We start from the raw sequence: 16,881 nt of genomic DNA on the forward strand, positions 1-16,881 counted from the left end.
TTCGTAGGTCCACAAGGACACGTTCCGCACCAGAGTGGTACGGCAACCCTGTCCTGGAAATCATGTTGTTAGACAACGGTGAACCTTCGAACTATGAAGAAGCGATGGCGGGCCCGGATTCCGACAAATGGCTAGAAGCCATGAAATCCGAGATAGGATCCATGTATGAAAACGAAGTATGGACTTTGACTGACTTGCCCGATGATCGGCGAGCCATAGAAAATAAATGGATCTTTAAGAAGAAGACAGACGCGGATGGTAATGTGACCATCTATAAGGCTCGACTTGTCGCTAAGGGTTATCGACAAGTTCAAGGGGTTGACTACGATGAGACTTTCTCACCCGTAGCGAAGCTGAAGTCCGTCCGAATCATGTTAGCAATTGCCGCATACTATGATTATGAGATATGGCAGATGGACGTCAAAACGGCATTCCTTAATGGCTTCCTTAAGGAAGAATTGTATATGATGCAGCCGGAAGGTTTTGTCGATCCTAAGAATGCTAACAAAGTATGCAAGCTCCAGCGCTCAATCTATGGGCTGGTGCAAGCATCTCGGAGTTGGAACATTCGCTTTGATGAGATGATCAAAGCGTTTGGGTTTACACAGACTTATGGAGAAGCCTGTGTTTACAAGAAAGTGAGTGGGAGCTCTGTAGCATTTCTCATATTATATGTGGATGACATACTATTGATGGGAAATGATATAGAATTCTTGGAAAGTATAAAGGCCTATTTGAATAAGTGTTTTTCAATGAAGGACCTTGGAGAAGCTGCTTATATATTAGGCATCAAGATCTATAGAGATAGATCAAGACGCCTCATTGGTCTTTCACAGAGTACGTACCTTGACAAGATATTGAAGAAGTTCAATATGGATCAGTCCAAGAAGGGGTTCTTGCCTGTATTGCAAGGTGTGCAATTGAGCACGGCTCAATGCCCGACCACGGCAGAAGATAGAGAAAAGATGAGTGTCATCCCCTATGCCTCGGCCATAGGGTCTATTATGTATGCCATGCTGTGTACCAGACCTGATGTAAACCTTGCCGTAAGTTTGGTAGGAAGGTACCAAAGTAATCCCGGCATGGAACACTGGACAGCGGTCAAGAATATCCTGAAGTACCTGAAGAGGACTAAGGATATGTTTCTCGTTTATGGAGGTGACGAAGAGCTCGTCGTAAAGGGTTACGTCGACGCTAGCTTCGACACAGATCTGGATGACTCGAAGTCACAAACCGGATACGTGTATATTTTGAATGGAGGAGCAGTAAGCTGGTGCAGTTGCAAGCAAAGCGTCGTGGCGGGATCTACATGTGAAGCGGAGTACATGGCAGCCTCGGAGGCAGCACAGGAAGCAGTCTGGATGAAGGAGTTCATTACCGACCTAGGGGTGATTCCCAATGCGTCGGGCCCGATGACTCTCTTCTGTGACAACACTGGAGCTATTGCCCTTGCGAAGGAGCCCAGGTTTCACAGGAAGACCAGGCATATCAAGCGTCGCTTCAACTCCATTCGTGAAAGTGTTCAAAATGGAGACATAGATATTTGTAAAGTACATACGGACCTGAATGTAGCAGATCCGTTGACTAAACCTCTCCCTAGAGCAAAACATGATCAACACCAGGACGCAATGGGTGTTCGATTCATCACAATGTAACTAGATTATTGACTCTAGTGCAAGTGGGAGACTGTTGGAAATATGCCCTAGAGGCAATAATAAATGGTTATTATTATATTTCTTTGTTCATGGTAATTGTCTATTGTTCATGCTATAATTGTGTTATCCGGAAATCGTAATGCATGTGTGAATACATAGACCACAACGTGTCCCTAGTAAGCCTCTAGTTGACTAGCTCGTTGATCAACAGATAGTCATGGTTTCCTGACTATGGACATTGGATGTCATTGATAACGGGATCACATCATTAGGAGAATGATGTGATGGACAAGACCCAATCCTAAGCATAGCTCAAAGATCGTGTAGTTCGTTTGCTAGAGCTTTTCCAATGTCAAGTATCTTCTCCTTAGACCATGAGATCGTGCAACTCCCGGATACCGTAGGAGTACTTTGGGTGTGCCAAACGTCACAACGTAACTGGGTGACTATAAAGGTACACTACGGGTATCTCCGAAAGTGTCTGTTGGGTTGGCACGGATCGAGACTGGGATTTGTCACTCCGTATGACGGAGAGGTATCTCTGGGCCCACTCGGTAATGCATCATCATAATGAGCTCAATGTGACTAAGGCGTTAGTCACGGGATCATGCATTGCGGTACGAGTAAAGAGACTTGCCGGTAACGAGATTGAACAAGGTATTGGGATACCGACGATCGAATCTCGGGCAAGTAACATACCGATTGACAAAGGGAATTGTATACGGGATTGATTGAATCCTCGACATCGTGGTTCATCCGATGAGATCATCGTGGAACATGTGGGAGCCAACATGGGTATCCAGATCCCGCTGTTGGTTATTGACCGGAGAGGCGTCTCGGTCATGTCTGCATGTCTCCCGAACCCGTAGGGTCTACACACTTAAGGTTCGGTGACGCTAGGGTTGTAGAGATATGAGTATGCGGAAACCCGAAAGTTGTTCGGAGTCCCGGATGAGATCCCGGACGTCACGAGGAGTTCCGGAATGGTCCGGAGGTGAAGAATTATATATAGGAAGTCAAGTTTCGGCCACCGGGAAAGTTTCGGGGGTCACCGGTATTGTACCGGGACCACCGGAAGGGTCCCGGGGGTCCACCGGGTGGGGCCACCTATCCCGGAGGGCCCCATGGGCTGAAGTGGGAAGGGAACCAGCCCTTAGTGGGCTGGCGAGCCCCCCATGGGCCTCCCCCTGCGCCTAGGGTTGGAAACCCTAGGGTGGGGGCGCCCCACTTGCCTTGGGGGGCAAGTCTCCCCCCTGGCCGCCGCCCCCCATGTAGATGGGTTCCTGGCCGGCGCCCCCCCTCCCAGGGGGCCTATATAAAGGGGGGAGGGAGGGCAGCACTACTACAGCCTTGGGCGCCTCCCTCCTCCCCTGCAACACCTCTCCCTCTCGCAGAAGCTCGACGAAGCCCTGCCGAGATCCCGCTACATCCACCACCACGCCGTCGTGCTGCTGGATCTCCATCAACCTCTCCTTCCCCCTTGCTGGATCAAGAAGGAGGAGACGTCGCTGCTCCGTACGTGTGTTGAACGCGGAGGTGCCGTCCGTTCGGCACTCGGTCATCGGTGATTTGGATCACGGCGAGTACGACTCCATCAACCTCGTTCATTGGAACGCTTCCGCTCGCGATCTACAAGGGTATGTAGATGTACTCCTTTCCCCTTGTTGCTAGTATACTCCATAGATGGATCTTGGTGAGCGTAGGAAAATTTTAAAATTCTGCTACGATCCCCAACAGAAGTCACAAAAAGAAATATTTACTAGTTATGGTGGATAAATTCACTAAGTGGATCGAGGCCAAACCAGTAAAAACGGTCGAATCCGGACTGGTGATCGACTTTATATCCGGTGTGGTACAGCGCTCCCTAAGGGAGTCAGACAAGCACTGGGTTGAGGAACTCGATTCCGTACTCTGGGTGCTGCGGACCACCCCTAACAGGACAACCAGATACACATTATTTTTTATGGTGTACGGCGCGGAGGTTGTTTTGCCTTGCGACATTATTCATGACTCACCTAGAGTGCGCATGTACGAAGAGAGAGAAGCCGAGCTCGATCGACAAGATGACCTAGACGGTCTAGAAGAGGAGTGTGACATAGCACGAGCTCGTTCTGCATTCTATCAACAGCAGGCCAGGCGATATCAAAGCAGAGAAATGCGGGCTAAAACATACAACGTTGGCGATCTCGTCTTACGTCTCCCGGAGAAGAAAAAAGACAAGCTCAAACCAAGATGGGAGTGCCCCTTCATCATAGATGAAGTACTCACATGATGAGCCTATCGCCTTCGTGACGCACCGAATAATCGCCTCGAGCCAAACCCATGGAACGCAGCTCGGCTCCGGTGATTATACGGATAGTTCGGCAATGGTTTTCCTCTCATTCTCTCCCTCCTCTAGGCTCCTTTTACTACTCTCTTTTCTGCTTTTTTGCTCTCTTTTCCTTTTTATTATACTTCGGAATATCCCAGGACGTGTTCGGATCTACCAAACTATTCGGGGCACACATCTTCAAATGTACATACCCTGCGATACCTGGGGGCTTCTTTTATGAAGCCTAATATTATAATTTTGCTTATATTATTATGTCGATTGTTTTATACATCTTTGTCATTATATGCACCTCTATGACTTAAGTTTTGGCCAAGCTGGGTTGCCTCGCTCCTGTGTTTGTACCCTACGTGCCCGATTGTTCGGCTAGGGTGTAAGGAAGCACCTCTGTGATTGTTACAACCGGGTCATTCAGATCTGTACCTCAAACGGATGAAGCCAAAAGCTAGCGTTCTTAAGGGAATAATTGGTTGGCAAAAATATTCACTTTTTATATACAAGGATAGGCTGCCCGTAAATCTATCCTTCGGATAGAAGCCTAGTCATGCACAATTACGCATAATAACCCAAGGAAAGGAACCGTTAATGGAACTATTTTCCTTGGAAGATGTTTCTTACGTTAAATAGTAATATAACATAACTCCCCAAACAAGTTTTGTCTATTCAAGCAATACGACCAGATTGCCTAGTTTTCGATTATAAAGAGTGTTTATTACATTCTACATAGTATCCGGAAACACTCCAACCTTTCGATTAGGGGCCCGAAGTCGAAGCTCTGCCATGACAAATATTGATAAGTTCGTATGGAGATAAGTTTTATGATAAAGTACATTGATACATAGAATCAAACGTCTACTCCTTATCTATGCCATCAATAAGACTATCTAAACTACAGTCTTCTTGAGAATATTCCGCGGCTAGCATCACTTGGTCATATACCAGGTTCATGGGAATCTCTTTTCCATCCGATCCCCGAGGTCCAACTCGGGCCATGTGATTTGGCTCGAGTCCGGTGTAGCGTGTCTTCACCATCGCCCACGCTTCTCGTGCACCTTCATGACAGGCTGAAGCCTTCCATAGCTCCAAACGGCGCCAAGCACCTTTGAATAGGTTCGCCAGATCCTCCATGCTTTCTAGAGGGGTATCGGATGGCCACAAGGCTTTGACCATACTCTTCATGGCTTTCTGGGCCCGTTCATGCACTATGGACAGCTCTTTTACTACGTCGCCCCGAAAGCCGGACACTTCTTCTTCATGACACCCGGTAAGCAGACCTGTAAGTACAACATTAAGCACTCCGAACTGCTGGACAATAAGACATCTCATGAACGCTTAAAAGGTTATACCGAATATGCCGCCTTTCAACTTTTGGTTTTCTTCCAAAGCGCTAGATAATTGAGCCTTTAAGCTCTTTATCTCTTCGGCTTGCTTATTCCTTTCTTCCTCCAGTTTGTTCTTCTGGTCAACAGTCTGAGCTAGTACTCGGCGACCGGCTGCTTCTTGCCTCTCAGCGTAGTCCTGGGCTTCCTTGGCGGCTTCCAAGCTTTTTTCCAATTGGCCTATTGATTCTGCAGCTAAATGCCAAAATAGATGCTTAAACATCATTACAATGTCTCATATCATATGATACCCCTTTTTCCTTACCATGGGCTTCCCTCATAAATTTTTTCACTCCCTCCAGCTCGGCGGTGGCGGCATTTAGCTTTGTTCGACTGGCCTCAAGCTCCTGGGACAGCATATTGTTCTTTTCTTTCAGAACCTGCGGTGGCAACGATCCTTAAATCGGTTAGTCTAACCGCTTCAAGTCTCGGGGGCTACTGGGATATATCCAGTAAATTTATACAAATCTTACCTGCATATCCTTTGATAGCAGGTGAGCAACTCCTTCAAGTCCATCCCGTGCAGCTAGGATATATGCATCTACGGAGCCGAAGGCATTGAATTCTTGTTCAGTAAAGGCCGGATTGCGAATGGCCTCCTTCAGTCGTCGATGATTCATCGCGCTCTCCACTTTGGAATTTGTGACGGAGACGTTATCGGAATCCTCATGGGGTGGACGGCTTGGGGCTGTACCCGCATTGTCTCTAGTCCTTGTTGATGAGTTCGGTGCCGGATTGTCTGGTGATCGGATAACTGGGTCTTTGGATGCGGTTCGCGCCGTATACTCCTTCTGTAATTAGATAGGAGGAGATGGGTGACGATTTGGTTTTATACCTAAGTACAAAATAAAATTTATACCTCTTTGTTGAAGGAGGTGGCTCGACGGCACTTCCGGTTCCTTCCACTTTGAAGATTCACCCTGCGTAGGCATTGTCTTCTTAGAAGCCGCCCTTGATGGAGTACGACGCGTCGAACGCCGACCCTTTGAAGTGCGAGTCAGTGGAATAGGTGAAGCGCGAGGGGGATGCTCCTTTTTGGAGGACGTCTTCTGAGTACTTACAGCGGAAGAAGGAAGAAGGCCGGGGTAGTCGGCTATAATGGCCACTTCCAAACCATCAAGGCTTGCTTGAAAAAAGACTCTGTTATCAAGTTCTATATATATCCGGATCCTCATGAAAGCCCGGATCTTCATTGCGGGCATAATCTTATGGCTGCGGGGAGGGACAATAGACCTTTTCGATCCACTTTCTCCATGTCTCTTCAAAGAAGACCAGGATGATTTGGTTAGCCTTTCTAAATTATAAATTGGACGATGCTGATAAACAGATACTTACCCAGTCAATAGGGTTATACATGGAGAAACCTTCCCAACAATTTAAATGGGCAAATTCTTCCTCTTCCCCCTTAAAAAGATCAGCCAGGATGGCGGCCAGAGTGGCTGGGTTATCCGGGCCCTGGCGCTTGTAACGAGACGCGTCGTCTGTTTCGTTATAGCACCATAATGGGTGTCCCCTGGACTGAAGGGGCTGAATGCATCGCTTTATCGCAATAGCCATGACTTCGACTATCGAAAGCTTGGAGTGAGCAAGCATCCTGACCTTGGTAACTAGGCTCCTTACTTCTGCACTGTCTCCCTGCTTGGGGCTCCGGGGACGCCAGTTGAAGCGTTTCTTCAAGGGAGCGCTGGAGAATTCGGGAAGCCCACGCCGAACTGGGTCCGGGAGGGGGACATCTTCAATATAAAACCATTCCGAAGTCCATTCTTCAGATTCCTTCTTGGGAGTTCCAACATGATATCCTGTCCTGGCAATGCGCCATACTTCAGGACCGCCTACTTCAAATATGGAGCCCCTTGGGAGCGAGGAACGAGGCAAAAGAACTTTCTCCACAGTTCAAAATGAGCTTCGCAACCCAGAAAGAGCTCGCAGAGAGCGACAAAACCAGAGATGTGCAGAATGGAACCTGGGGTGAGATTGTGCAGCTGGATCCCATAAAATTCCAACAGACCTCTGAGGAAAGGGTGGATAGGGAATCCTAAGCCCCTCAGCAGAAACGAAACGAAGCACACCCTCTCCTCCTTGTTGGGGTTGGGGAAGTTTTCAGCCAGTACCTCGCTGCCGATAGTAGCTAATCCCGCCCGTACGGAGACTAGATCCGCGGGAGGGAGATATCCCTCTGTCTGAAGTCGATTCAGGTGGAGGTGAGAAACCGAGCAGCTTGCCCAATCACCCGCTTGAGGGCCATGAGGGCGTGAGGAAGAACCAGGGGCGCCTGCCATGTTTGGGAGTTTTTCGTGGATGCTCTAATGTTCCTCACGAGATGTTGAATGGCATTTGGGGATCTGACCTATTTAAATATATACTGTCCTCGTGTAATGAGGGACATGTTTGTAAAATAACATTGCAGACTGTTCGCATTCGTCTGACGTGTGGAAATCGAGGCGGCGACGGGAAGGAATCATAAAGCAGAGTATAAAGGTCAAGCCGGACTGCCACCAATCCGAAGTGTAATAAGGAACTCGCCTTGCAAAGCCGAAGAGATAGGCCGGATACTACATCGTCATTGAAGGCTAGTTCGGGTGCTATTGAGGGAGTCCTGGACTAAGGGGTCCTCAGGTGTTCGGTTTACTCAACATGGGCCGGGCTGTTGGGCCGCGGAGACGAAGCAGAGGGCCGCCCCCGTGTCCGTACGGGACTCTAGTATGCGAGTTATGGTAGGCGTAGGTGTCCAGGTGTATTATTTCCTTTCTCTGTAACCGACTCTGGACAACCCTAGGCCCCTCCGGTGTGTATATAAACTGGAGGGTTTAGTCCGTAGAGCATATCAGAACAATCATAGGCTAGCCAGTTAGGGTTTAGACATTACGATCTCAAGGTAGATCAACTCTTGTAACCCACATATACATTGAATACAACCAAGCAGGACGTAGGGTATTACCTCCTTCAAGAGGGCCCGAACCTGGGTAAATACCGCTTCCCTATTGTCTCTGTTACCATGGATCCTCAGACACACAGCTTGGAACCCCCTACCCGAGATCTGCCGGTTTTGACACCGACAACGACCTCCACCTGGTCCGCGACCAGCATGCCCGCTGGCACGTCTACCACCTGCCGCCTTCCGCCGGCGGGCCGCTTCTTAAGCGTCTCCTCCTTTGCGGTTTTCGCTTTGACGCAACGTTTTCTCCTTTGAGGCTTTCGCTTTGACGCGTCGTTTTTGCCACGTCGCCGAGTTGATCTTCCAGGAGAGCATGATGCTCGGATCTTCCAGCACCTCCACCACGTCCTCCATCTCCGGCAGGCTATCCTCCGGTTCCATGCGGCGGCGGTGGCGGCAGGAGGGAAGGAGAGACTGGGAGAAAAGGGTGAGAATTGGGTGGAGAGCGGCGGGATGGAAGAAGTGTGTGGGGATTTTGTCACGAAAACATGGCGGGCATCTACAGAAGTGCTGGCTCCGCCTGCCTTTTGGGTGAGCCGTGCGTGTCGGAGTCCTACGTGTTTGCTGTTCGGACTACCGCAACCCCACCCCCTTGTTGGGTACCATATTGCCCGAAAAAAAAGTGGTCTGATCGCTCAGCGGACGGATACAGATCTGTATTGGATGGCACAGTCCGAATGTATACAGATGGTTTGAGGGTCGGCGTTTGAGATGCCCTTAGATGTTAGCATTATTTTTTGTGAATTGAATGTATATAGGTGCGTTCTAGTGGTCACTCATTTCAGTCCTTATATATATCTTATTAAAATGTTCGAAACATCTTACAATTGATATAGACTCGTTCGTCAACAAAGCATGTTGGATGAAAAAAGCCACAATTTGACGCGTACTGTAATCCCGTAACAGCAACCTGGTAAAAAGAACTGCGCGTACATGTAGCATCACCGGCATGAGCATACGCTTTCACCATCCGACATTCCGACTCCATTTGGACGGTACAGGCTCGTTCGTTAGCTCTCGATCTTCCACCACAGGTGCCGTGGCCGGTTAATTAGTTTGGCGACAAGATCCATGGCACAAACACGTGGAGAAGCAAGCACGAACGCCAATCAAGAACGTACGGTGGGCGCGGTGGGCGCGCGCTCGACACCGCCCCGCCAAGCCGAGCCGCACACGTACGCGCGCGCGGCCAACCGGATCATGATCACCGGCAGCCACCGCAGCGCAACGGAGGAAAATGAATGGCGTTGGTGGGGGCTCGGCCGTCCCGTCGCGGCCGACCCATGTGTGCCCATGTGCGTCCGCCACCCCGATCAACGTGGCGCTGCCCCCCTCCTCTCGCCCGATCGCCTCGGCCGTGCGCGCGCCGGGAGCGTGCGCGCGGCTCGATCTGGACGTGAGCTGCGCATCGATCCCCTGTGTCGCGCGCGCACGGCGAAAGGGGAGGGAGCCCGTCCGGAATCACGGCGCGGGTGGTTGCACGCTCGCGACGAGCTGTCCTCGCGCACTTACCCGCGAACGTGTCGCTGCTGTCCTGATTGACGCGCGGTGCGCGGTGCCCTGGCCGATCGGGCTCCGTTTGCATGTGGCCATCTGTTGATTGGATTGGATTCGATTCGATCGAGCTGATGTTTTCGGCAGGAAGCTTCCCGGGCGCGCGATGCCAAATTCCGTGTCGCGGGCATACAAATTTCACTGAAAACAACTTGGCATTCGCACATAGTATTAGCGTTGCGCGTGGATCAAACGGAATGGACGGAGCGTCCAACGATTGAACGTAACCAAATGGCGCGAACTAATCGGAGAAGCAGAGCGTGGCCTCCCATCGAAATTTCCGCTGTTTTATTCGCCGAGGAACCGCCGGACTCGAGAGGATAAGGACTGATCTCTCTCTCTCTCTCTCTTGCAAGTGCATCCTGATGCATGCACGAGGCGCGGCCGCAGAGGTCCAAAATCCTTGTTAAAACGTTGTCGCCTGGCGACATGCCGCATGTCCACGGTACAGGGCTGTCAGTGCGTGCATGCATGCACGGATGCGGCCATTGCAGGCGTTCTGCCACCCAATCCGTGCTTCAATATCTCTTCCTGCACGATTATTATTTTCTCAGCCAATTTTTGCAGCAGCAAACTACATTTTATAGGTGGTCAGGACAGGAGTAGCCATTCCTATATTGCCATTGCAAAACATTTCTTTTTTTTTTGCAAAACAAATAACATTTCTTGATTATATGTTGGGTTGTACATCCAAGTACCCCCGCAAAAAAGGTGAACTCCACTTACAAACAATAAAAACATCATCTACTGGACATATAGATTTGTTTGGCTGGAATACTAAAGCATATGTTCTGAACGTTTGCCATGAGAGGCCAAAAAAATTGGCTGTGTGTTACACCGATTTCCAAGTGTACAGCACCATTTTCATGGGATTTTTCTTCGTTTCTATGACTCCTGGCAATGGCCACCTGCTCGATTCTATCATATGAGATGGACAAGGTAACTAACTAATGTGTGTGATAATTGTTTCTCGTGAATAATGGAAATATCTATGTACTACCAGGTGATGCCAAAACAGTTCGTTAATGATGTTCCTTTGTCCAACAAAAGGGAAATTAACTCTTATCACCAGCCGTCCAAACTGAGCATTCGTCCTCCTATATAAAGCCTCCGCCTCCCTTGCTCTCTTCCCACCACAACACCATCACCCACCCACACACACGGCCAAGGCGACCGAAGCGAGTCCTCGTGTCCCCGTGCACACACACCTAACCTTGAACCATGTCGTCGCAGCGGATGGGGCGTCACCAGCGCCGGGCGTCGCAGAGCGTGTTCGCGCTGCCGGAGAACTTCGCGGTCCTCGACGACGTGCCGGCGTCCGACGAGCACCGGAAGGCGGACGGCGGCGCGACCGAGCAGCAGCAGCAGCAGCAGCAGGGGGCGGGGCGCCACCGGCGGGCCATGTCCATGGCCGTCGCCTCCTCCAGGGACCTCGAGATGATCAAGGAGGACATCGGCGGCTACAGCAACTACAAGATCGGCGCCTAGATTAGTAGCGGCGGCGGCGGCGCGCACGGCCGGCACGGCTCAGAGCACACACGTGTACGGTGTTCGTAATACGTGCGTGCGTGCGTGCCAGCGTGCTGGGCGGCGGTCTCGGCCGTGTTCGGGCCTCGCGCGCGCGGCGGAGCTTTGCTGCAGCCGGTGGTGCCGGAGGCCGTGGCGCGTGCTGGTTCGTTGTGGTTTGTGTATGGTCAAGCGGCCGAGCCCGGTCGAGGTCTTTGCTTGCTTCGATTCCCTTTTCTTTTGCTCAAGACATGCATGTAAGGTGTGATGTTATTTACGAGTTTAAAGCTCTTCAAAGTTCAAACTACTAATGGTGTATCTGATGATGTTTCACCATTAGCGGCTGTATGCATCTATTGATGCAGAGGCCGGGGAGGCGGGGATTTTAACCTCCTTTTTCAAAAAAAAAAATTAGCGTTACTCTGAAAGTCCTAAAATGTCTTTCTTTTGTTTGTTTGCCAATAATGCTACACCTACGTGATGGTTTACTAAAGGTTACGTAAATCCATTCCACGCTAACTAAACTGCCCCCCCTGATTTTTAGGGTGGGCCCGTGTGACGAGGTAAGGCCCAATATAATTTCACCACGTCGGATGCTACGTAAGGTAGGTAGAAATCCTTACGTAAGTGTAGCATCACACAGCTGTACCCATAACGTGAAAAAAGAAGGGACCGTTCAGATGCCTATTCTTTTAGTTTCAATCGATCGCTCACAGCCGTTGGATTAGGATCCAACCAACAACCTAGGATTGGATGACAGGTAGGATCAACCCAACCCCTACAACTAAACAATGCCTTAGGAAAATATAAAACGAACGTCTCCGCCTCCGACATGCCCTAGCCTAAGAGCAAACTCTAGCAGAGCCTCTAAATTCCCTATCCGCAAAATCATTTTATGATTCGCCCTAAAACAATTTTACGCCAGTTCATCTCCGATGCAGAACAGATACCGTAAATTTTAAAACTTAAAATTAAAAGGTTCCCGCTACATAGATCAGTTCGGAAAACTTAGATCAACGGAGGACCGGCGGCGGCTCACGGCTTCATGTTGAGGAAGTGCTCGGACACCGAGTGGTAGAGGGTGTAGGCGAGCTCGTAGTCCGCCTTCGCCGCCTTGAGGCGTTCGGCGGCACCCTCTTTGCCGGCTGCCACCGCCTCCTTCGTGGCATGGTGCACGATCTCTTCCTCGTGGAGCTTCTTCCTCGTCAGCCAGAGCTGCTCGTGGAGCTCGCTGAAGCGCTGCAACGCACGGTTGCCGCCGCTGCGGGAGAGGGCGCCGCGGTTGCGTGCCCGTGCCGAGCGCCACGGCTCGACGGCGGCCTGGCTGGAGCTGACGGCCTCTGTGTCATACCGGATGAGCTTGGGCGACGGCAACCCACGGCAGGCCCTACGTCTGCGCCCTCCCGCTATGGATGTGCGTTTGAGAAGGAAAAAGCCGGTGGGAATCACTCGCTGGAGCTAAGAAAGGAAGGTGGCACAGGGGGAGTGGACTGCCGCGAAAGGGGACAGATCTATCCGAGACGGGAACTCTTAAACGTCCCCACCTACATATAGCGGCGGAAGCATCAGTTTGCAGGCCGCCCATATATTTCTTTCTCATGGACCGGTTAAAAAATAGCGGTTCTGTTCCTACTCGCAAACGCTAAACCAGCCGCAAATATACGGGCCGGCGGTGGGAAAACACAACTGCTAGAGATGCTCTAAACGCTCGCTCCCGCCCCTGTGGCTGACGGACGCTGTCGCGGGTCGACCCGTCCTTTTCTAGCTGCCCTTGGCTATCCCTCTGACCCCCCCCCCCCTCCTCACGTCATGTTCTTCTTCGGTTCTGACAGTCCTCTCGCAGCACCTGACCAGCCAATCTCTGACTCCCCTCCACCTGAAACACCTTTACCGCACCATACCTTCTCCGGGTCGCTCACTTCCAAGGCCTCGTCGACATTCGCCAACCTCACTGCGCTCACAGTGGCGCCGTCGTTTTGGGTTTCAGTGCCTTGTGAAATTTTGAATAATATGGATTCATTTTTCAGAAGACTGAGAAAGGCAAAACCGAAGAAAGAACATTCGACCACAAAACATAGGAAACATATCCGTGCTCTCGCTGAATAACTACCACTCCCCAAAACAGCATCAGCACAGAAAATGAAAACCGCTGATGCTCTGTCCCTGATTCACGAAACACGCGCATGTTCATCCCACTTTCCTTTCTCTCTCCAAACCCAAGTGGGGTGTGCGCATCGAACAATCCAGCCACGCACGCATGTTCTCTCATCTCCGTATATGGCAGGGTATAGCGCAATAATACCCTAAAATACTAGCGTATATACTTCAATAATGCACCCCTGCCGATCAGGATCTGTACGTACGCGCAGCTGTACCGCCCGTACCGTACTCCAGGTCCGGGGTACGCGACGCATCTACTCTGCTGTATTTCTGCACGACGATCGCGTGCGTGCTTTTGATCTCGCCGTCGCTCTCGGGGCTGCTTATCCTGCATGATTGCCCCCCAGATCTCGATCTGGAAGAACATGTACACACGCATGACGGATCGTGCAGGTGCAGCAAGCGGCAGCTGGGTGATGATAATCCTTGATTTGACGGCTCTGTTTTCGATCGGTTAACGCGTACGGTATTCGGTGGATATTTGTACGGTTGGCAACCGTATGGATAGATCCGCCTCGCTTTCGTTTGATATACATGTACAGTGACTGATGAGGAAAAAGAGGAAGCGACCTTGTCGCCTGTGTGATCGGTCGCGGCGGCCGGCGGGGAAGCAGGTGGAGGCCGACACGTCGCGACGGGCCGGACAATTTGTACTCGCTCCTACACTGACAGGCCTGCTTATGTACTGTAGTATACTGTCCAGCGTACGTTCTTGTGTAGCTACGGCCTACGTGTATCTTTTTCATCCTCTAGAAAAACAGTACTTCTACTTCCGTTTCGAAAAAAAGAACAGTACTGGGCTCGCTGTGGAGATGGTAAATTCATAAAAGCTCATGGCATGCAGTTACATAATCTAGTGGGATTCATTCTCAAAAAAAAAAATTAGTCTAGTGGGATTATCTCAATCAAAATAAAATAAAAACATAATCTAGTGGTGTCAAACAGCAAGGGCTCATTACCCGCAAAAAAAAAAAACAGCAAGGGCTCATGCAATATTAGCGATAGTATACTACGATTCATTACCCGCAAAAAAAAAAAACAGCAAGGGCTCATGCAATATTAGCGATAGTATACTACGATACCGGTAATCAGCAGACAAACCGCCTAGGTGGAGAAGGGTTTGGGCTCCTTGACGCAGCCGACTCCGACGGTCGCGGGGAGGGAGGTTACGGCCGGCGGATTGCCGACGTCCATGCCGATCTTGTACCCCATCTTAGCCATCATCTTCGCCACGGTCTTGTTAGCCTGCAGGCTACCAGGGGCCGGCTCTTCCTTCCAAGCCCCCAGCAAAGGGGCCTGGCCGTGGAACGCGGCCGTCGTGCTTTCCCCGCGTGGGCGGAAGAACGCCTCGTAGTCAGGAGAATCGCCGTCAGGGAACACGCCGTAGAAGATCTGGCTGCGGTCCTGCGGGTGCGGTTGCTGCCGCTCGGGCGGCGATCGCAGTGGGAGTTCGGCTCCATGCCGCCGCCGCCGTCGCCGTCGCCGATGCTCTGCGCTGATTAGGGTTTAGACTTCTGTTAGATCGTAGTATGCAGGGGAAAATAAGGGGTTTCCAGCAATCTTATTTACGGATCCAAACGCAACCCGATACGGACACAACACAACACACAAGTCCGACTGAAAAAATACAGGACAGCCTACCGATCAGGATCAGGTAACTCGATTTTTTTTCTTTGCTGGCACTCGTATTTTTTTGGCAGTTAGATCTCCATCCAATGGCCGGAATATTTTTCTAATTTACGAATATATTTTTAAATGCCGGAACATAATTTCAATTCTTGAACATTTTTTAAAATTCACAAGTGTTTTATTCAAAATTACGAACATTTTTAAAACCCATGAAGAATTTTCCATATTCGTGATTTTTTTCAAATTCACAGACATTTTTAAATCACTAAACGTTTAATAATAATAATAAGCAATTGTAAAACTCTGGATTATATTTTCTATAATTCTTCACGAATATTTTTCTGATTTACGAATATATTTTTAAATCCGGAAAAAGTTAAATTCTTGAACCTTTTTTCATATTCATAAGTGTTTTATTAAAAAATTTGAACATTTCCAAAAGTCCTTTTAGTTTTTCTCATATTTGTGAACTTTTCAAAATTAACAAACATTTTTCTTAAATCTCTGAACATTTTAAAAATTCTTTACCATTTCAAAAAACTCATGAACAACTATAAACTCTGGAATATTTCTAGAATTCATGAATAATTTTCTAATTTATGATGTTTTTAAAATACCGGGACATAATTTAGATGTGTGAACATTTTCTGAAATTTCTAAGTGTTTTATTGAAAATTGTCAACATTTTTTAAAAATCCATGAAGATTTTTTCATATTCGTGAACTTTTTAAAATTAAAAATCTTATTTAAATCATTGATTTTTTTAAAAATAAACTTCACCAGTTAAAAAAATTGGCCAATTGTGAAAATCTAAGTTTTTTCAAGAAATATATTCGTGAGAAATTTTGTATTTTGTGAAAATTATTTGAATTTATGAAAGTTTAAAAAATTTATGAATAGCTTGGAAGTTAACAAAAAAAGCTGAATGTTTTTAATAAAATGTCGTTTTCAATACTGTCATATGGGACTCGAGAACCAACTAAACTCTTACATGTGAGGTTTACTTTTAGGTAAGAACTCGGAAGCTCTCCTAGGCTTCTATTTCTGGCAAAATGGACAAAATTGACCTTTGGGCTAAACAGTTTCACAAAGTGAGCCGTGGGTGAAAGAATTTTATACAGCTGACCCTTTTCTGTGGCGCCCGACAGGTAGGCGCTGCCCTACACTGTGCCGCACCGTACTGACAGGCGCGACAGACCTAGCCAGCATGGCACCCCCGGGACCCATTCCTAGTTGTGCAGCGCCTAGCTGAAAGGAGCTGCACTACCTTATATTAAAACCCTTGTAACTTTTAATCCGTGCATTTGATGAAAATGTGCCTTATATGAATGTTGTGCATTTTTCTGTGTTCTACACAATGGTGGCATTTTCATCTATGTTAGGATTAGTTTCCTTGATGGAAACTCTGTTGCAAAAGTGCATCAATATAACTAACATAATCTGTTAAAACTTACAAACTTGACATGATGATAGCCATTGACCTATAGCTCTTATGCGTTTGCATCCTACATGAGTTGTTGACAGATCTGTTGCATATCTTGACATAATCACATCTTTGAGTTTTACAAAAGCCCTTTGGCATGAACTTGCTATGTTTTTCATTTAGAATTTTGTGTGGATCGGTTTAGTTCTCCTTCTGACTAAACTCTGGTTTTTCATTATGCTAGTAAGATAAGCCTTCTGACTTCCAGCTAGTCTATACCTCTATATCTATATCTATACCTACTAATAAAG

At 48.7% G+C, this 16,881-nt stretch overlaps 1 protein-coding gene across 1 annotated transcript; it reads left to right on the plus strand.

Annotated features, from left to right (window-relative positions):
• Positions 1-10,982: 10,982 nt before the first annotated feature.
• LOC123170543 (uncharacterized) lies at positions 10,983-11,786 on the plus strand. The gene has a single exon (XM_044588406.1). It carries the CDS (start codon positions 11,074-11,076, stop codon positions 11,338-11,340), a length of 267 nt encoding a protein of 88 aa, XP_044444341.1. The 5' UTR covers positions 10,983-11,073; the 3' UTR covers positions 11,341-11,786.
• The last annotated feature ends 5,095 nt before the right edge of the window (positions 11,787-16,881 follow it).

Source organism: Triticum aestivum, chromosome 1D (genome assembly GCF_018294505.1).
Source record: "Triticum aestivum cultivar Chinese Spring chromosome 1D, IWGSC CS RefSeq v2.1, whole genome shotgun sequence".
In the NCBI taxonomy this organism is placed as follows: domain Eukaryota; kingdom Viridiplantae; phylum Streptophyta; class Magnoliopsida; order Poales; family Poaceae; genus Triticum; species Triticum aestivum.

Coding starts and splice junctions, on each gene's coding strand:
- LOC123170543 (XM_044588406.1), top strand. CDS start 11,074: ATGTCGTCGCAGCGGATGGGGCGTCACCAGCGCCGGGCGTCGCAGAGC.